Here is a 21,092-nt window from a genome sequence, read left to right on the forward strand (position 1 = left end):
ACTCTTTCCCACAAACTTTTACAATACTGGATGAATGCACATCCCTTCTTCTGGAGAATATGGGTCATGAGGGAGCCTTTCAGGGGAGGTATTTATCCCCTCTCTCTGACTGACACATAATCTATGATCTCCCGGAAAGGTGAGAGCAGTAACCTTCTTCAACAACACAGGAGGACTCAAACTGTGCAGAGGTGCAAGGGTACAGATGCCATCCCCACTTCCAAGATCTGTATGCAACACCATCCTGTCTCCTCCTCTTCCAACCTTTCTTTGCATGGAGCACAACAATATCCAGGGAAATTCTAACTCATTCATGTGGCCACAGACGGAATCCTCCGAGCGAGATCACCCGGATGAAAGGGGCGATTTCAACTACATTTAGCTAAACACTGTGGGATTCCCCCTTCCGACTGTTATGGGCAACACAGAAAGAAACCGTCAGGACAAAGGGAGGTGGGGTTTCATAGGGGTGAAGCCAGTGCACATGGCCCCAATCACAAAAACGTGAACCTTCACACATTCATCTGAATGCTCAAACAGGGGTTGTGAGAACACTGCTGTAAACCACTGCTCCAAAACCAGTACAGCCGTACCTTGGTTCTCGAACGCCTTGGTACTCGTACATTTCGGCTCCCGAATGCTGAAAACCTAAAAGTAAGTGGTTTTCCGGTTTTCAAATGTTCTTTGGAAGCCAAACGTCCAACGCAGCTTCCAATTGAGTTGCAGGAAGCTCCTGCAGTCAACTGGAAGCTGTGCCTTGGTTTTCAAATGGTTCTTTGAGTCGAACGGACTCCCAGAACAGATTAAGTTTGACAACCAAGGTACCACTGTACTGAAACTGTGTGTGTCTTGGTGCCATTCTATAAGTTTCACTCCTCATTTCTCTTATTAGGCAAAGATCCTAAAGGTTTCCTTAGAGATGCCATCCCTCGCAGAGAGAGGAGGAAGGGTAGAATAACTATAGGGCTGGGGGATAAACGTCAGGTCAAGTTGTACACATGTTGAGAGGGACTGTGCTGTTTTATAAAGGACACGAGAAGAAATGCCAAGATTTGGAAGCTTTTTAACCATTTTGATGGGGGGGTGCCAGCAAGGTCTCATTGGCTATAATATCTGTCACAGACATGTACCTTAAGAGTGGGAATCAGCCCTAAAGGATCATATGCGCAGAGTTTGTCATGGCTGCTAAAGTTGCTTTCCCCAAGCAATGGGCTGCTCCACTCTGCAGATAACAATGTTATACTGCGAAAAATGTGCAGGCAGGTTCGTTCTATTCCGCTTGTCCTGAAAGCAGCTCTCTTCGCCTCTCCACACCCAACAGCACAAGAGGGAATACTGAGGAACTATCCCTAAGAGAATTTCAGTTCATTTCGCCCTGCACCAGAAAGGGCAGCGAATACTCATGAGCAGAAACAGGGACACCAGAAGTTCACGCTGGCTCACACATCTAAACCCTCTGCACCTCTTCTATCAAACAGTATACAGCCTTTTCTGCCCCAAAGCTTCTTTCTTCTAAATTTTACTTGAGCAGTCAAAATGTTTGTCAAAATTCCATGGCATCACAGCTCGACCAATGCTTAGGAAGGACTTAGGTATTAATACGTACCGTATTTTTTGCTCTATAAGACTCATTTTTCCCCTCCTAAAAAGTAAGGAGAAATGTGTGTGCGTCTTATGGAGCGAATGCAGGCTGCGCAGCTATCCCAGAAGCCAGAACAGAAAGAGAGATCGTTGTTTTCGTGGCACAGTGATCCCTCTTACTGTTCTGGCTTCTGGGATACAAAATATTTTTTTTCTTGTTTTCCTCCTCCAAAAACTAGGTGCGTCTTATGGTCTGGTGCGTCTTATAGAGCAAAAAATATGGTACTTGCTGGCCTGTTTTAGCTTGATTGGTTCTTTTTAAAAAACTTCCTAAACTTTTGTTTTTGCAAAACTATATTTTTGGGGGAAGACCAAGCCTGTGCTTTACTTTGATACCTCACTATGTACAGTATCTTTGCAGCTGCAGTAAAATACACAGACCGCCACCGGAGGAGAACGATAAATCTTTAACAGCCAGTAAGTACAATCAAACCTTGGCTCCCAAACGGCTCCATTTTGGATTGTTTCGGCTCCCAAATGCAGAAAACCCAGAAGTAAATGTTCCGGTTTTTTAGAACGTTTTTCGGAAGCCAAACGTCTAACGCAGCTTCCACTGAGTGCAGGAAGCTCTTGCAACCAATCGGAAGGCGCGATTCAGTTGTTGAACGTTTCGGAAGCCGAACGGGCTTCCGGAACAGATCACGTTCGACAACCGAGGTTTGACTGTATATGAAAAGCAGTGTTAAGCACGCAGGCTACCATGGAGCAGAAAATGAGACCTATTAATCACTTTTCAGCAGTATTCTTGACGCAGGCTTGCAAATCATGGTGGGCATGTCTTTCCATGGACTTCACACATTAACAAAGCTCAGAAGGCAAGCGCCCAATATGGTAAGGAAACTTCATGCAGGAAATTTAACTATGGGGGTGGGGGGGGACGGAGAACAAAGCAACAATTGTGTCTGTCAACTAACTGGCAAATTATTAAAAGGGTAGCAATTCAACAAAATGCATTGTACATAAGCATGACCGTGAACCTTTCAATTTCACTTTCTCATTTTCCAGGCCTAATTGCAGTTCTCCACATCAGTTTGCAAAATGCCTGTCTCTCTCTGTGTGTGTATATAGGCACATATATATATATACACATATGTCCAGCATCTTAGTGTGAATTCCACTTAATAGCCACATTTCTGTATACAATTCCATGTGACACATGTTTTTTGCAAAGCTATTTGCAAATATAATGCATTTTATAGGTTCTATCTATCATCTATCTATCTATCTATCTATCTATCTATCTATCATCTATCTATCTATCTATCTATCTATCATCTATCTATCTATCTATCTGCACATCTTAGGCACATTTTAGCCTAGTTTATGCATTTTTTGTATACATAACTTGGCCGAAGAACCAAAATGCAAAACTTGGATAACTGTGTTTTGTTTCTGATACCATTTTGGAAAACGCAAATTAAGTTGATTGCGGGGGTGAGGGGGGAAAGATGAAACCCAACACAATCCGGAGTCTGTTCTAGATGCCTCCAGATTATTTCTGGAGCAGATCAGGATAGATACAGAACATGTGTCTGCGCATGTCTCTGCATGTGCACACTCACCACTAGAAAAACCAAGTCTGTATGAGAGTGCTACATGCAGAAAGATATATGGACTGAAAGTTCTCTATCAGGAACCATGCTGCTTCCAGACCCCAGAAAAGTAACACAACAGTAACCTCAATGGCCTCCTTCACAGCTAAGCATTTAACCGGAACCCTTGAAATTTGAACCTCTCCACCAGCATGCAGAAAACTGTTTCACAGCAGTCTCCCACAACTTGGTACCTTCCAAATTTGAACTATAACTCCCATTCCACCACAGGCTATGCTGGCTGGAGCTGATGGGAGTTATAGTCCAACAACTTCTGAAGGCGACAGGCTATGGAACCCTTAATAGTTGAAATACTTTGCCTCGTTATTGTGTTTAAGTAGCTTAAGGACTACTTAGGAATTCTTACGAGCACTTTTCTTCTCAAAAAGCTGTTTTTTGCTTCCCAACGATTCCTCCTCCCAGCCCACTTTAAATTTGCTTTTCTCAATCTTTTGCCACTTAAAAAATAAAAGTTATGACCAAAAAAAAAGGATGCCAAGGAAAGCACACATTTATAAAGGGGAGGGGGAGGGGAAGCACATCTCAATCTCCTTTGCATAGTACCAGGAACATTGGAATTTAAATATAAGATACTGTACTTGTCCGCTTGAGTCTGCAGCCTGCTGGAAGTGTGTTGCTAGAGACGTCTCGTCCTGGAAAACTTCGTTGCACTCCAGACACTTCAAGCTATGCCGGCACAGCTTTGGCGAGTCTTCGTCCAGGGGCATGGCTGGAGGGACAGGCGTGCTTGCAGGAGCCGAGATGACCGCTCCGGTGATGTTGGACTGTATCTTGGCAACAGTATGGGCGCCCATCCCGATGGAACTCTGAAGGACGGACGAGGCGACGGAACTATTGCTCGTCGGAGAAGCTATCATCTGATCCGCCGGGACAGGTTTCAAAATCAAGTGGGAGCACTGCATCACCACCCCTTTCTCCTTATGCCCGCGGGCGTGGGAGAGGAGGCTGCACTTGTTGTAGAAAACAAGGTTCTTTGTGCAGTGGTTGCAGGTGACCTCGATCCGCACGCTCCTCCGGTCGTAGTGCTGCGTCAGGCTCCTTTCCAGGGCGAAGGAGTCTCCGCACTCCAAACACTTGTAGCCACGCGGGGGCAAAGCGATGCCCGCGTTGGCAGGGGGGCTTAGGTTTGGGATGTAAACAGGGACAGGGTTAACACTGCTGAGCACCTTGTTGAAAGCCTCGACCACGGAGCTCTGCAAAGACGACACCACCTGGACCCGGGACACTTTCTTCGAAGGCTGTGAAGCCGCCGCAGAGATTATTGCCTGCTTGATCTGCTGCTGGGGTTTGGTGAGCACCTGGCGGAGTTCGGAGGTGGCCTGAGCGCTTTGAGGCAGTAGGTTAAGGTTGGCAAGATGGACTGTCTTTGGCACGAGTTTGGCGCTGGCAAGGCTGGACGCTGGCACCACCACAGTCTGCTGCTGTATGGCGTTGGCAGCTTTGATAATGGCACTGCTGGCACTCTGCACCGAAGCAGCAGATATCACGGTGGCTTTCACCGTCGTGTTGTTCGCGAGCTTCAGGTTGATAACTTGGGATCCTGCTGTCTTAACAGCCGACACCGGAAGGAAAGCAGTAGCCACGGGTTTAATGGTGACCTGCTTCGGAGCGAGTTCTGCAGACGCAACGGCGTTGGTGACGACCGTCGACTGAAGGGGTGCCCGAGGGGGAGAAGAAAGGACTGCGGCGGAAGTCGGGGAAGAGAGCAGCGAAGTCATGGACGCCACCATGGAAGCCGTTTGTTCTGCTTTGCGGCTGCCGTCCAAATCAACTTCCGGCAACACTCTCGTAACCGTCCTCTTGATTTCGCCAGACGACGTCTTGATGGTTTTGATGCGGACTTTCGGGATTGCTGGTGTCGAGCCTGCGGGTGACGGCGGAGACCCTTTGCTGCTGTTTTCGCTCGATACGCTCCGGGGACTGTCAGGCTGCTTAACGGAGGGTTTCTTAGCACAGTCAATGAGACTCTGAGGTTCAGGTGATTTGTCAATGGCCCTAGGGCTTTCATTCATATCTTTTGGCAAGGGAGATGGCTCTCTTGAAGTAGACTGTGGGTCTTTCACAGGGTCTGTTGCTGCTTTTTTAGCACTAAGTGCCGCGATGGCAGCAATACATGAGGAGAGTTTTGCTGATGACTTTGCTTTCGACTGCGAAACACTGGTGAGGTTTGCTTCCGCTTTCTCGGCGCCTATTTTCCCATCAAGTACCCGGTTTTCATGTACCTTTTCGGGATTTTCTTTGTGTAGCTTATCATCTGTTTTTCTCGCTTTAAAGGGTTCGTACATACCCAAAGGCGTAGAGTTTGTTTCTGAGTCTCTTTTAACAAGTTTATTTTTATCGGCATTACCGGAACCTGCAACTCCAGGTTTCATCAGGTTTTCCCCTCCAAGTACCTTTAATTTCTCATAATCCTGCTGGGAGACGGACCCCGTCAGTACGTTCGCTCTGAAGCTCCCACGCATCTCTTCCTTATCAGGGGGGTCATCCACCTCAATTTTTTCATCGTCGTCGAATTCTTCAGCACTTGAGATAGGGCTAAATTGGTTGAAGGTAGACTCTTTCAGTGTTGTCTCAGAAACAGAGCCCTCGTCTTTGTGAGATTTGCAGTCTTCTTTATTGTAACCATCTAGAGTCGAAACAGTTAAAAACCCGTTATGCAAGCCATTGCCTGTAGAGGGGTGACCCTCCTTCTCCGCTCCTTCAGAGGAATCAATCGTCCGCACGTTTTTCACAATGACGCTGACGCCAACATCGGACGATGACGGTGCGTGAGAATCGTCATCAGCATGCACATTCTGCTTGATGTGGCTTTCGTGGTCATCGTGTCCTGACTCAATAGCAGCTTTAGGGTCAACCATATCTGGGATGTCAAATGCCGCAAGGAGGTCGTCAAAGTCCGGGGTCTTCATATCTCCCATGGTCACGCTAATGGCTTAGAAGCAAATCTACAAAATGAATAGAAATGTTTCCTATCAGTACTGTGATTTTTAACATGCAAAAAATACCCACACCGGTGGAAAATGAAGCCCACTCAAGTTGTTTCGTTCTGCCAAGAAACTTACACAAACTTTCTGAAGGATTTCTAATTACTTTGAGGACTTGCAAGTAAGGAAACAATTTTGCTTTTTAAGCAAATTGCAAGGGAAACCTTTCTTCTCAAGGACTGCCTCTTTCCATATGAACCTACCCAGACCCTGAGATCATCTTCTGAGGCCCTCCTTCATGTGCCGCCTCCTTGAGAGGTCCGATGGGTGGCAACACGAGAACAGGGCCTTCTCTGCAGTGGCTCCCTGTCTGTGGAATGCTCTCCTCAGGGAAGTCCGCCTGGCGCCTTCATTACACACCTTTAGGCGCCAGGCAAAAACGTTCCTTTTTAATCAGGCCTTTGGTTGACCTGATCAACATCCCATACCCTTTTAAAATGTGGCTCTTTTGGGGGGCAGTATTATTGGGTTATTGCTTTTATTTTTATTTTATATACTGTGATATTTTTTATGTGAACTGCCCTGAGACCTCCGGGTATAGGGTGGTATATAAATTCAATAACAGGGATAAGAGGCGAGCAAAGTATGTCAGTGCTAGTTATTTACCAAAACTCCAGGGCATTTCATCCACAAAAGATCAGTATCTCAGTTATCATAACAGTACTGGACGTAGCATGGAAGTGAACAGGCACAGAGCGTCAAGAAAATGTTATGGAGTTCCATCAAAACATTCCATTCACATTTTCCACCGAGTTTAGAACATATATGGCATCATTAAAGTTCTAGTGGAACATGAAGAGCCTATCTTCTTTATGCTAAAAAAAGCTTTATCTGCCCAGCACCATACACACTAATTTAATGCTGCCTCTTTGATAGGAAGATTTAATATTTTAGGTGTGCTGACAGTTTTATACAATCTTACTTAGGTTTGTGAAATTATTATTCATTCTACATTTTGTTAATTTCATTACAGATACGAAGCACCCTTTTGTTTAGTTCTAGCTTTATGATGGTCTGGTGATGAGACACAAATAAACAATTCTGAATCTGGTAATATGTGGGAATCAGTTTAATATCCAGGTAATATAAAGTTAGAATGTTGTAGATTTTGGTGGGGGGGATTTGCTATTTACTTGGGAAACTGCTTCTCTCCCCCTCCCCACTCACTTTGCAGGTGGATAGTCTCAAAGCAGAGACCCTCCCCAGGGCTGGGGGGGGGGAGTGAATTTTAACAGAGGGGACACACCTGCAGGTCTACAGATAAATGGCAACTCGTGCAAGAGAAAAATTCAAAAGGAAAACTCTTGATCAGGGGGGGGAAACAAAGAATGACGGGCAACACTTAATATAAAAAAATGCATTCGATTTTCAGTTCTGAACACAGAAGGAAACATGACTGAATAGACATACGTCTTCAAGAACAGCCAGGAATTATTTCAGAGAGGGTCAGGCTTTCTGCCTACAAGAAAAAAGGGTGGAAATGGTTTCACAGAATTACCAAATCTTCCCCTTGCTGCTCCTTCGTGATGGATAGCCAAAAAAATATAGTAGGATATAATAAAAATATAGTAGGAAATAAAAACATGATAGCCTACAGGGTGGAAATTCCAAGGAAAGTCTTCCATGTACCTCCAAAACTGTGTTTCAGAACCAGCAGCCCAAGTCACCAGTGGCTTCATTCACACGTAATGCTGGCCATAAACGATGGTTATGCACGCAGCTCAAGCACCTTGCCCTTTGCTTCTTTCTTATAAAGGGGAAACAAACCACAGTGCTATGTGCAAACCAGTGTTTGTAGTTTGCTCTTCTCAAGGCAAACCATAATTGGAAACGAAGGTCTGTTCTTGGCTTCCCTTCTAGGAAGGGAGGAGCAAAGCAAGGACTGCTCAAGCTGCATCATAGCCGTCAACGTTTCCCTTTTTAAAAGGGAAATTCCCGTATTCCGAATAGGATTCCTCGCAAGAAAAGGGAAAAGTTGACAGCTATGAGCTGCATGCACCAACACCGAGCTTGTGAACGGGCTAGCTTCCTGTTCATGGATAGCAGCATGACTGAAAGCAGTCAATGAAAGGCAAGAATTACAGAGTGGGCATGTTAACTGTCATTTGCTCTCCAAATCTTGGACCTCTAGGACAGGGATGTCCAACCAGTAGATTGTGATCTACCGGTAGATCCCCAGCTGATCCTGGTAGATCACGGGGTCCTTATTGTGTACAAAAAGTTATGGGGGGGGGGGAGCTAAAAATACTGTGCTGTGCAATCCTCCCCAAAAAAGGTCAACAACTCTGAGCAATCCACCCACTCCATGCACGCTCCTCCTCCCTCCAATGACAATGGGTAGATTACTGCCAGTTTTTTTATACTGGGAGTAGATCACAGTCTCTTGGGAGTTGGATATGCCTGCTCTAGGGTATGTCACTGTGACTGACAGATAGGCAACTCTGCCCACCTTTCAAGCTTGGCCCATGAGGGGTGGGAGAGAAAACTATCTCCCCATACCTGACCTATAGTATCTGTCATTCCACGTCTGTGCCTTGGACCTTCACACAAGAGACAGCAGAGTCCTACTTTTCCATATTCAGCAGGTGCTGGCAGCTAACCATCCATTTGGCTATTCAAGGCTGAATTTAATCCTAGTGATACAGATCCCAGTTGAATCGATCTTCCTATTGACCCCCAGGGAGTGCCATCTCTGTACTACCGTGCTAATATGCCCACAACAGCCCCAAAATATACACGAGAAATCAAGAGGATTTAATAGGGAGCTGAAAAAAGGACAGAAACCAAAATCCAACAGGAAGTCATCGGTGGAGGCAATTCAACAACTCTAGAAATGTGGTGGCACAGAATGTAATTCTAATTCCAGTTTGGGCCTACAATGTTAATTTCACAGCACCTCTGTGAAATGCAGTGATCCAATACTGAACCGAATGAAAACCAACTGAGAGTGCACCAAAGTTACTTTTGATACAGTTGAAGCATCACAAGGAGGCTAGTATAAAGCAAAACAAACCCAGCTATGAAATCTCTTTATATCTATCATAAGTATGCTGAATACCAAAGGCATTCAGATTGCCTGAAGTCATAATTCACATGGCAAAATAAAATGCTGGGATCACTAGCATTCACATACCAATGACTCAAAAGCCCTGTTAACAGCAAACAAGTCACTTTTTATCCACTTATTATCCCTATATCCAATTTCTAAATCTCTCCAATACAAACCTCCCCAAACCAAGGCCCTTTCTTCCAAAAGTTCATGATTTCTTATTTATTGCCTTTAAATTAGGCAAACTGCTGAGACCAGTCACTAATCTTGAAATACTGAAAAGATTTCGCTCAGCTGAGTTGCTGCAAATGGATATGCATCTTCTTCAGAGATTATTGCAAAAGCTAGATTATCATAATTACATTTGCTGAAGCACGAATTCAGTATAAGATGCACAAAATATTTTTTTCTTTTTTTAAAAAAAACAACTCCTCTATGAAATAATACCCTTTTAAGCAGCCACAAGCTAGTCATTCCTGGAGGGGTTTTTATTTTATTTTCTATTTTAAAATAACAACCCCAAATTCAAATTCCATTAAAAGTGTTGCTCCACAGATTCCAAGATAATTCAAGGATGAAAGCCCTGAAGAGTTAGCTAAATAATTAAAGCATGGGACTAGGCAAATGCCAAAAGTCGCATGGAGTTGTAACACTGTACACAGTATGGAGCTTTTTTAAAATCACACCCTTTGGCTGCAAGTAAGCAACATTTCAATTGTCCCTAGTTGTGGGCAGTCCTAGATTTCTCCAAGGAAAGAGATTTAAAAACCCAGGAACACAGGGTTCAGGGAATTCTGCCTTCTGGGCCCACTGACAACTGTAGCATCCAAAAAGAAAACACACTACAGTATATACGAACAGTATATAGGAAGCTGTCATAGTGGGGTAAAAAGGTAAAGGTAAAGGTACCCCTGACCATTAGGTCCAGTCGTGGCCGACTCTGAGGTGGCGGCGCTCATCTCACTTTATTGGCCATGGGAGCCGGCGTACAGCTTCCGGGTCATGTGGCCAGCATGACTAAGCTGCTTCTGGCGAACCAGAGCAGCACACGGAAACGCCGTTTACCTTCCCGCCGGAGCGGTACCTATTTATCTACTTGCACTTTGACGTGCTTTCGAACTGCTAGGTTGGCAGGAGGTCATAGTGGGGTAGGAGAGCTGAAAATAATGTCAATATATTTCACTGGATTCTGACCAAACTTAGCCTCCTAGAGCACATTAGGAAGCACAGTTTGGTCAGAATTGAGTAAACATTTCCAGAGTTAACACTAAATACATTACTTCTGGTAAAAGAGCCAGCATAGCCACTAGAGGGCCTTGAAAAATTTGTGTCACAGGCTTCTTAGACTCCTCTACCCATGTACTATCTGAAACCAAAGGGGTGCACTGGTTGCCAAATGTGAGATTTTGTTTGCAGCTCCTCTACCCCATGAGCAGGTGTATAATCTATAATTAAAACACACAATAAAACAATTCCACCAAAACCTTAAAAGCATTCATAATTAAAACTTCATCAGGACTTTTAAGCCGAGATCTTTCCCAGGACTGCATCTGTACTGGAATTATCTTTAAGATGTTTGTTGTTAGTGTTTTGTAACTGGGTTCCTTTAGGAAGAAGGGCAAGACATAAATTTAATAAATAAAATTGCAATGGGGAGAAAAAAATCACAATGAAAGAAGCCGGTTAAACAGCATTTAGAATAGTTAAAAGAGGAATTAACAGAATTCCAGGTCAGGAAGTTCCAAGTTCAGGGGAAAGCTGCATGTATCAGGAAAACACATCCTTTGTGATTCCACCCCTCCTGGCCATCTTGAATCTGATTTCTTGGTGAATCACTGAAAACAATAAAGCTCACTAACTCAGCCAGGATTTATTCAGCTCACTTCCTGACATGTCATGGGAGCTGTGTAAATCAGCCCATATAGTTTTGGGGGAGGCGGCAGAGGGCAAGGAAGGGGGAAATAGATTTTATTGAACACTCATTCCTCTTCACCACCTTACAGAAGTACCATTGCTCTCCTCCAAAACCACAAGCCAGCCAGAGCTGATATCACACAAATGCATATTTTATGAAAACGATAAAAGCGAGCATTTAACTAGCATTTCCCTCCTTTTCTCTTCAGTCTCTATTTGCCTGTCTCTGCAGCCGGTAATAGGTTTGCTAATGGGTTGTGACTACAGAACACACCTACCTGTGGTGTTAAACGATGAGGAGGAAGAGCAAGGATCTTAAATTGCACCTAGATCGGAGTCGGGTCAAAGCCAGCCTTCTCCCAACTTTACGCCTACAGACGCTTCGGATTACAACACCCATCCGTTGGCTGCCAGCACAGCTGGGAGTTGCAGTCAAAGACATGCGGAAGGCAGGTCAAGGCCAATTGGGAATCTTCTGGCATGCAAGGAATGGGAGAAGGAAGCCATTCACTCTCATTTCTGGAGTCAACATGCCTGCATCAGCCGCCTCCCCTGACCCATGAACATCAGAACAAAGGTGAATCTATCAGTGCATGCTCTGGCAACAGCAAAAATGCATTACTTATGGGGTGGTCCGAGAGTTCCCTTTTTCTTTTTTAAAAGAAGAACCATTTACAATGCACATATACCATCTCTGTTAAAATGATCCAGGAAGCGATGGGAGCATTCAGATGGAGGGGTTTGAGTAGGGATTTTCAACAGCACTACAGAGTAAGGTGACAAACAGTCCCAGCACAGGCCCAAGCATTCCTCAGCCTATGCTGCCATTTACATTCAAGAGAGAGAAAATGCATGTTTATTGTGTCCATAAAATAAATGCCACATGCTGTTTAGCCCTCAACCTTGCGTCTCTTTTTCTGGTTTGTGTATGATGCAACTGTAGCCTCTGCACAATGCTTCAACCCCGCAGGCATTTAAAATTCTGGCTTCTTGACAAATCACACTTGGCAGATTCTGGGGACACCACCGTCCAATCCTATAGAGAGACCATCTACCTACGAATCCGGATTTGCTTGTGTTCGTTGCCAATAGCCCAATGCTGACAGCCTGGCTAATTCATTTGGGAAACTGCAGTGTTTGCACTGCACTGTGTAGTTTGATGGATTCAAGTCCAATAGCTTCTTGACAAAACACAGCTTGGAAAAGAGGGCTGCCTCTTTAACCCAATTCTTTTTGGCTTCTTCTCAATGCCCCTTGACTATGCTTTTCGAAATCGCCCTTGAGGATGATCAAATCGCAAACTCGCGCAGAGAGAAAGAATAGGAGCAAAGTCTGTTGCAAACCTTCTTGGACCAGCTCCACCTTCTCCCTCAGGAACAGAATTACGAAAGCCAGCTGTGAGGCAGAGCTTTATATACACAACTGCTTATGATCATCCTCGACAGATTGCAACCAGACATTCACTTGGCCTGTGTCTACATCATTTCCTGCCTCCCCTGAAATTCCAGGATGCAACGTGGTTAACCCTTGTCCTAATCTCCTGCTGGCCTTGTAGACTCTGCTTCAAAGGATGAAGTTGTCTTTATTCCCAATGAGACAGTGTAAAGAGGGACAGTGGATCGGGGCAGAGGCTACCTTGCAGTAGTGCCTCTTGGATACGACTATCATTCCTGGGTTTGCAGGCCCCGACACAAGGGCAGTAGTGGGAAGAAACAGAGGGTGGGACATTTGATGGGAAGAGGGGCTCTGCTCATTGAGCCTCAACTTCAGCCACTTTGGAAAGGGGAGCAGGGATGCCCACTCCTCTCCCCAACAGAGAGGAACGTCTCAGTGGAGGCTAAGCCTGTAGGCAACCCAGAGAGAAGGCAACTCAGGAAGCATCATCAACTGATTAGAAGCCCGAACAAAAGGGTGTAGCATTGCTGACTAGAACCAGGTGCCATTTCTGCAATCGGGACTCACTTCTGAAGCACACACTTTGCAACCCTGACATTCTTGCAAACTGAGCGAGTCTCTTGAGTGAGCACGCCATGCCTTGTCTTTAAAAGCTTGGCGAGCAAGTCATGGAAGCTGTTGAGACATCTTCGTTGCTTCCGTCCAGTTCTGAATGTCTTGCGTGATTCCTGAATCACGACTCCCAAACTCTGTGTCTGTGCCAAACCTGCAACATTATTTGCCTGAACAAATATCCATTTCTTACTTGCATGTAACAGCTGCTCTCTGCATGTGTTGGGCATGAAGCAAGACACTTAGCTCTGGAACTACGGTAGATCCAAAAGTCAAGATGCTCCAGGGACCCCTGGGAAACTCTTGCATCAGAACATGGACCGAATGATGATGCCTATCACTAGGCCCTCAATGGAACTTGGTTTAGTAAGCATCTCCAGATCCTAAAGTATAGGTGGCCTAGTAGTCAATTCCCTCCACAAATTATTGGTCTCCACAACCCATCAACTAAAAGCCAGCACAGCCAACGGTCAGGGATGATGGGATGGGTGTTGTAGTCCACTAACTTCTGAAAAACGTGGGCCTTTTTAAAGATGCTGCAGGAATTCAGGAAAAGGGAGGAGTTACAAGGGTTTAACACTATTATATAGTTATTTATACCCCGCCTTCTTCCTTGACAGGACCCAAGGCAACATTGCCTATGCCTGATGCATGTCTTCAACATGCCTTGCAGTCTCGGAGTCTGTGAGTCACATCCTCAGTCAAAGCAACACCGTCATTATATAAAACTGACTGCAGCTTAAATCTTAACCAGTGATGCATTATCATCAAGCCTACTCAGACATATAATTAAGTTATCTACATCTGGCTGAAAATATATGTGTTTCATTGATAATTTTATTATGTGCAACACTCAAGAAAGTTTTCTGATTAAGGGGTCTACAGTTTCCCTCCCCCCTAAATAAATGCATACAGGGGCAGCCAAGTTCTGGTCAATAAATTGCACAAGCCTCTCAAATAATTCAGATACTGAGTGAAATGAACAGGAAAACAATTAAGCTGGGGGAGGGGGAAGTAGCTTTATGCATGCACCAATTGCACGGTCACATGCACATCATACATTTAAAGCATGCCGCTTCTCCCCAAAGAATCATGGGAACTGTAGCTTACCCCTCCCAGAGTTATGGTTTACAGCACCCTTAGCTAACTATAGTTCCTAGAATTCCTTGGGGGAAAGCCATGTAATTTAAATGTATGCTACGGATGTGTTCCAACAGAGCAATGGTTCTCAAAGGGTGTGGCAGGAGAGGATGGCAAGTGTGGCAGGAAGATTCAAGGACAATCAAAGAAACATTTAAACATTTCAATGCAGCATGGATATAAAACTAGAACCAGCATCCACGACTCTCTTCCAGAGCACTGGCTATTCTATGGAACACAGGAATTTTCAACTCCCGACAAATATGGAAGATCAGAAAAGAGAAAGGCCCTTTTGTGTTGATGAGGAGATGGCAGTTTGTCTCAAATTAGACCTAATATAAATGAGATTACCCGGCAAAAGCGAGCTCATACCTCTCACTGAGTTTATAGATCCTTAAAGTCCAGGTGCAAGAGGCTCATTTATAATTATTTTGGGGCATGATTCTGCGTTGTTTCATACTTTCTAGCTGTCCCGCAATCATACTATAAAGTAGCTGTGTTCTGTGTTATGAATCAAGGAGTTGATTGTTTTCCTTTTCCAACGTTATTTCTTATCAATATAAAAATTCGGTGTGGTGCGAGCAAATTTTTATTCTGAAAGTGCGGCCCAGAGGAAACAAGTTTGAGAAGCACTGCAATAAAGAGACTTCACATTCATTCCTTTCCCCCATCATCTGTCAAAGCCAGTAAGAGGAGACGACTGCAGGGGCACTTTGAGCATCTCAAGCCAAGCTACCAAGCAGGGAGGGCTATGTCTTGGGAGAGACGAAATGGAGGAAGGAGAACTGAGGTTTGTGCTGAAGAGAACTAGAAGAAAACTTTCTCAGGGATGCAATGATGGTCGGTAGCTTAGATTCCGTCAGGCTGTATGGTAACTAGAGGAAAAGAGGAAAACAAGGGCCTCTCCATCAGCTCTGCTGAGACAGTAGCAACTTTGGGCTCCTCTTCCTGTTTCGATTCCTGTTAAAGTAAGTTTGTAGACAATATATAGTGCCTGGGTTAGCTTGTTTCCTCTGATTTCCTTTCCCGTGGTGCCTTTGTAATCTTGGGGGGAAAGGGACCACCTTATTACTGTCCTGTAGATGGCACTGGGGTGCGATGGGTCTCTCTCAACTTCAAATAAATGACTTTAAAACAGGCGGTGGGAATTGAAGGAGGTCTATCAACATTTGAGCAACGGTGGCTCAATGGAACTTCCATGTTCAGATGCAGAATACTTAAGAACATTGGATACACTAGTGCAGGGTTTCCCAAACTTGGGTTGCCAGCTGTTTTTGGACTACAACTCCCATCTTCCCTAGCTAGCAGGACCAGTGGTCAGGGATGATGGGAACTGGCAGACCATGCTGGAAATACAATGCTGAATGAGATGGACCTTTGGTCTGATCCAATTAGGAAAAATTGTAATAATCACATACAAAAGAAACAGTATACAAAAAGTGAATAAGGAGGTAATTTACAGGATAAAGGAAGTCTTTTTATTTTTATGGTATGCTTTCTTTGTGTACGTGGATAGGAGTTTAATTCTGATAATTAAATTGCCAATGGTGGTGGGTTTGTTTGTTTGTATGTATGAGTTGTTGTGGACTATGTTGTAAATAAAGTAAAAAAAAAAAAAAATTAAAAAGGATCTTCTTACGATTAAGTAGCAGGGCTGAGGAAACTCTGGCCCTCCAGATGACAAAAGACGCCTTGAGCCCCATCCAGGATGGCCAATGAAAGGGATGGGATGATGGGAGTTGTAGTCCAGCCAAAAAGAAAAGATATATATCAAAGCTTATGATAAACCAAAGACACCCGAGTATGCTTAGTAGCCGTGGAATAAACAGAAAGGTCCAGTGTGCCGTAACTGCAAAAAGGTGAAGCGTGTTGCTACTAACACCAAAGTCACAGGTTTGATCCCCGTATGGGACAGCTGCATATTCCTGAATTGCAGCGGGTTGGACTACATGATCCTCAGGGTCCCTTCTAACTCTGGGATTTTACGATCCATGTGAAGAATTGTGAGAACAGAGATGGAGAATGCAGTTGTCAATATAAAAATTTAATTAATAATAATACTCTTGCGGGGGGGTATTGTTAAAAAGTATGTATTTTTGTGTTTTTATATTGCAAACCATTCTGTGATCTCTAGATGAATGATGGTATAGATGATGATGATGATATGGCGAGCCTGCACTTGGAATGCTGTGTACAGGTCTGAGCAAACAATATTGCAGAGCTAGGAAGCGGGTGGCGCTGTGGTCTAAACCACTGAGCCTCTTGGGCTTGCTGATCAGAAGGCTGGTGGTTCAAATCCCCGCAACAGGGTGAGCTCCTGTTGCTCTGACCCAGCTCTTGCCAACCTAGCAGTTCGAAAGCATGCCAAAAAGTGCAAGTAGATAAATAGGTACCGCTCCAGCGGGAAGGTAAATGGTGTTTCTGTGTGCTGCTCTGGTTTTGGTGTTCCGTTGCGCCAGAAGCGGCTTAGTCATGCTGGCCACATGACCTGGAAAAACTGTCTGTGGACAAACGCCGGCTCCCTCGGCCTGTAAAGCGAGATGAGCACCACAACCCCGGAGTCGTCTGCAACTGGACTTAACTGTCAGGGGTCCTTTACCTTTACCTTTTTAGAAAAAGTTCAGAAAAGGACAAATCCCTTGTGAGGAAGGGTTAGAGGATTTGGGGCCTTTTAGCTTAGAAAAAAAGGCAAGTAAAGGGGAACACATTAGAGGTGTACGAGATTTACACATGGTAAGTGGAATCTGGATAGAGACACTTTTCTTCCTTTGCTGCAATGCTAGAACCTGTGGTCAACCAATGAAGTTAAACACTGGAAGATTTGGGACAGAAAAACTGAAGTCTTTCTGCGCACAGTACAACTAATCCAGAATGCGGCAGCCAGACTGGTGACTGGGAGCGGCTGCCAAGACCACATAACACCGGTCTTGAAAGACCTACATTGGCTCCCAGTACGTTTCCAAGCACAATTCAAAGTGTTGCTGCTGACCTTTAAAGCCCTAAACGGCCTCGGCCCAGTATACCCGAAGGAGCGTCTCCATCCCCATCATTCTGCCCGGACACTGAGGTCCAGCGCTGAGGGCCTTCTGGCGGTTCCCTCCCTGCGAGAAGTGGAGGTTACAGGGAACCAGGCAGAGGCCTTCTCAGTAGTGGCACCCGCCCTGTGGAATGCCCTCCCAGCAGATGTCAAAGAAATAAACAACTATTCAACATTTAGAAGACATCTGAAGGCAGCCCTATTTAGGGAAGTTTTAAATGACTGGTGTTTTAATGTATTTTTAATCTCTGTTGGAAGCCGCCCAGAGTGGCTGGGGAAACCTAGCCAGATTGGCTAATATTAATATTAATAATAATAATAATAATTGTGTGGAAGTATGGAAATGCTGCCCTAAGAAGCAGTGATGGCCACCAACTCTGATGGCTTTAAAAGACTGGACAAATTTGTGGCAGATAAAGCTATCAGTGGCCAGTGGCCATGATTACTATCTTCCACCTCCACTGTTGGAGGCAGTAGGACTCTGAATACCATGTGCTTGGGACCTCGGGTGGAGAGAGCCTTGTTGGACTAAATCTCTGCTCATGGGCATCCAGGTGAGGAGAAGAAGAAGAAGAAGAAGAAGAAGAAGAAGAAGAAGAAGAAGAAGAAGAAGAAGAAGAAGAAGAAGAATAGTTTGGACTTGATATCCCGCCTTTCACTCCCCTTAAGGAGTCTCAAAGCGATTAACAATCTCCTTTCCCTTCCGCCCCACAACAAACACTCTGTGAGGTGAGTGGGGCTGAGAGACTTCAGAGAAGTGTGACTAGCCCAAGGTCACCCAGCAGCTACATGTGGAGGAGCGGGGAAGCGAACCCGGTTCACCAGATTACGAGTCCACTGCTCTTAACAACTACACCACGCTGGCTCTCAGACCACTGATTTAGATGGGCCTTTGGCCAAACCCAGCAGGTCTCTTTCAATGTTCTTAGCATCTGGAACCTTCTACTATAGAGGAACAACATAACATAATATGTAGGGGGAAATACACAGTGGGGCTTGACCTCCAAGGCTTGTGAGGCTGTGACACTGCAATGCATGCTCCCAACTCCTAGGCACCCATTTCTGGGGTTTCAGTGGTGGTTTTTAGATGCTTGCATATAAAGAGCTAAAGAAATCTTTCAGTTTCCTGGATGCTAACATCAAAGGATCCCTGCTTTAGGGCAACGAGAGTGTCAGGAGTATTCTAGAACTTTGTTGGAATTGAACATTGTGCTGTTACAAACATTCCATGCCTGCAAATGAAAAGATTTGCTCCCCCCCACCGCTACGTACTGTTCTGGGGGTTCTCTTACCACTGCCCAAGCCAATCTGGGTGGGGGAAGGCTCCTGAACAAGAAGAAGACTTTATGCAGGGCTTCCGCTGAGGTTCATGCCACTTGGGTCTAGGATTCTTAAACTTCAGAAAATTTTGCCTCTCTTTAGCTTCAGTTGTGATTATAGAAGCATCAAGAGAAACAAACGGACAAGAAGTCACTCTGCACATCAGCAAAGCGGGTTATCTAAGGAAATGCAAAATAAAACTGAAAAAAAGATGGAGGAGGAAAAGCCATAATACGTTCAAACCGAAGAGGGTTCAACGCCCAAGTGCTGCACTGCTTTTGATCACTTCTCAGCTTCACCAGCCCTATTTGGGATATTTCCTTGAACCAATAACCTGGTGCAAACTGCTTCACACATTCAGGTTGTCAACTCTGATGTACATGCTGTGTGCAGATACCTTCAAAAGAATCAAAACATGTGCATCAACCCTCTAGCAGAAATTGCCAATGCATGTTACCAGTTTAAATGAAATAAGAATTTATTTAGAAATATTTCCCAACTGCCCTTCAGACAAGGATACCAAGGTGATGTACAATGTACATTAAAAAACAAGGTATAAATGCAACACAACATCACACTGGGTAATTAACACAGTGGCCTACACATGTTGTTGGACTACAACTCCCATCAGCCACAGCCAGGATGGCCCATGGAAAGGGATGGTGGGAGTTGTAGTCAAGTATCATCTGGAGGGCACCACTTTGACTACCCCTGGCGAACAACAAGGATAGGGAACCCATGACCCTCCTGATGTTAAACATCAGGAAGAACTTTCTGATGGATGGTAAGAGCTGTTCGATAGTAGAATGGGCTCCCTCAAAAGGTGGTAAGACTTTCATTCATTGAAGGTTTTTAAGCAGAGGTTGAACAGCCATCTGTCATGGATGCTTTAGCTGAGATTCCTGCTCTGCAGGGTGTTGGATTAGACAACTCTCAAGGTCACTTCCAACTCCACAATTCTATGCTGTTGGATTATAAACTCCCATCATTCCTCATCACTAGCAATGCTGGGCGAAGCTTCTGGGAGCTGGAGTCCAACAACATCTGCAACTCTTCCAATGGTGTTGGACTACAACATCAGGCCTACTATGCTGGATCAGAGATGACGGATGTTGCAGTCCAAGCAACCTCCGGAGGGACACAGGTCCCCCATCCCTGGCGTGAATATCAGATTGATGGAGCGCTCCAAGGATAATTTACTTCTGCCATTTATTAATATCCTGGGCCATGTTAAGGGCTTCTAAAACTCAGGCTCCTTCCTGAAAGTCAGGAGAACATCAGGAACCATCTCCTAGACAGAGTAGGGTTCCTACTGGAATGGAAAGTGGGAAAACTCTCACACATGTGTCAAAGTAGTTGGTCACACCCATGGGATTATTTGGATCCAGGAATAGTATTCTATTTACACTGGGGTTGGGTTTTTTTGGGGGGGAGGGGAGTATTTCCTCTGCTGCAGCAGTGGTGAACGGATAGCACTGGCAATTCATTGTTCAAGACACCCACACGTAATCCCAGTGAACTAGGAAGAAGTAGGCCCTGGAAATGTTTGTGTTAACGTTTTCACACTTGCACAGACAAATCAATATCCTATGTGTACCTAGGGTAACACTTCCAGTGAAGACAAAGCAAATTGCTTTATTTCCGAGAAGACCTAAAAGCCATGAACTGATTCAGAATCAGCTACGAAGCAGATTCCAGCTCCTCCTAAGAAGACCAGCTCTCAAAAAATAATAATCTGCATTTTCAGCTTAAAAGGATGGCCTACATGTGCAGAGGGTGGGAGGGTGGGTGGCACAACACACACACACACACAAACCCCAATCCTCAAAAATCTCTCAGAGAACAGAATGTTTGAATACATTATACAGAAACATCCAAAGAATCATAAACAATTATCTGTTCGGGTTTCTTGAGCTATAGCAAACAGTTCCAGCACAAAATGTAACTGAAAATAAAGAAGGAATGCTTTGCAGTAAGAAAAAAATAGAGAGAGCGCACACACGACACAGACACACATATCCATGCATAGTGCAATGCCACTTCCAAACCCCAAATCCAGCAAGAACACTGCCACAAAATGAAGTGTTAGTACTTACAGTTTTATAAAAACCTTACAAAGCAGAAAGGTGATCTCATGTAACCCCAGGGATCTCAGCTGACCCTAGGGAGGAGAAAGACCCAAATGCAGACTAGCCATCCATATTCTCCCCATTATGTTACATGGGCTGGTGCTGCCTAAAACAGCATTATCTACAGCCCAACCACCGAACCACTGTATACTGACATTAAATTCAACGCACAAAAATGGAATCACAGCACAGTTGTCCCTCTCCCCACCCCCAGCCATGCAAGCTATTTAATGCCCTGTCAGATCTGAGACGCACAAA

At 44.7% G+C, this 21,092-nt stretch overlaps 1 protein-coding gene across 11 annotated transcripts in view; it reads right to left on the bottom strand.

Moving 5' to 3' along the window:
- ZNF532 (zinc finger protein 532) overlaps positions 1 to 21,092 on the bottom strand; it is a 51,074-nt gene that overhangs the window by 24,082 nt on the left and 5,900 nt on the right. For 7 of the 11 annotated variants that reach the window (XM_081212659.1, XM_081212668.1, XM_081212661.1 and 4 more), the window contains one exon: positions 3,833 to 6,199. In XM_081212659.1, coding sequence (XP_081068785.1) covers positions 3,833 to 6,172 — 2,340 coding nt within the window. In that variant the 5' untranslated portion in view covers positions 6,173 to 6,199. Of the gene's footprint in view, positions 1 to 3,832; positions 6,200 to 11,479; positions 11,650 to 15,987; positions 16,034 to 20,801; positions 21,029 to 21,092 lie in introns of those variants that run through there. The other 4 variants (XM_081212664.1, XM_081212663.1, XM_081212660.1 and 1 more) reach the window with 4 other exon arrangements.

Source organism: Podarcis bocagei (genome assembly GCF_964188305.1).
Source record: "Podarcis bocagei genome assembly, chromosome: 11".
NCBI lineage: Eukaryota > Metazoa > Chordata > Lepidosauria > Squamata > Lacertidae > Podarcis > Podarcis bocagei.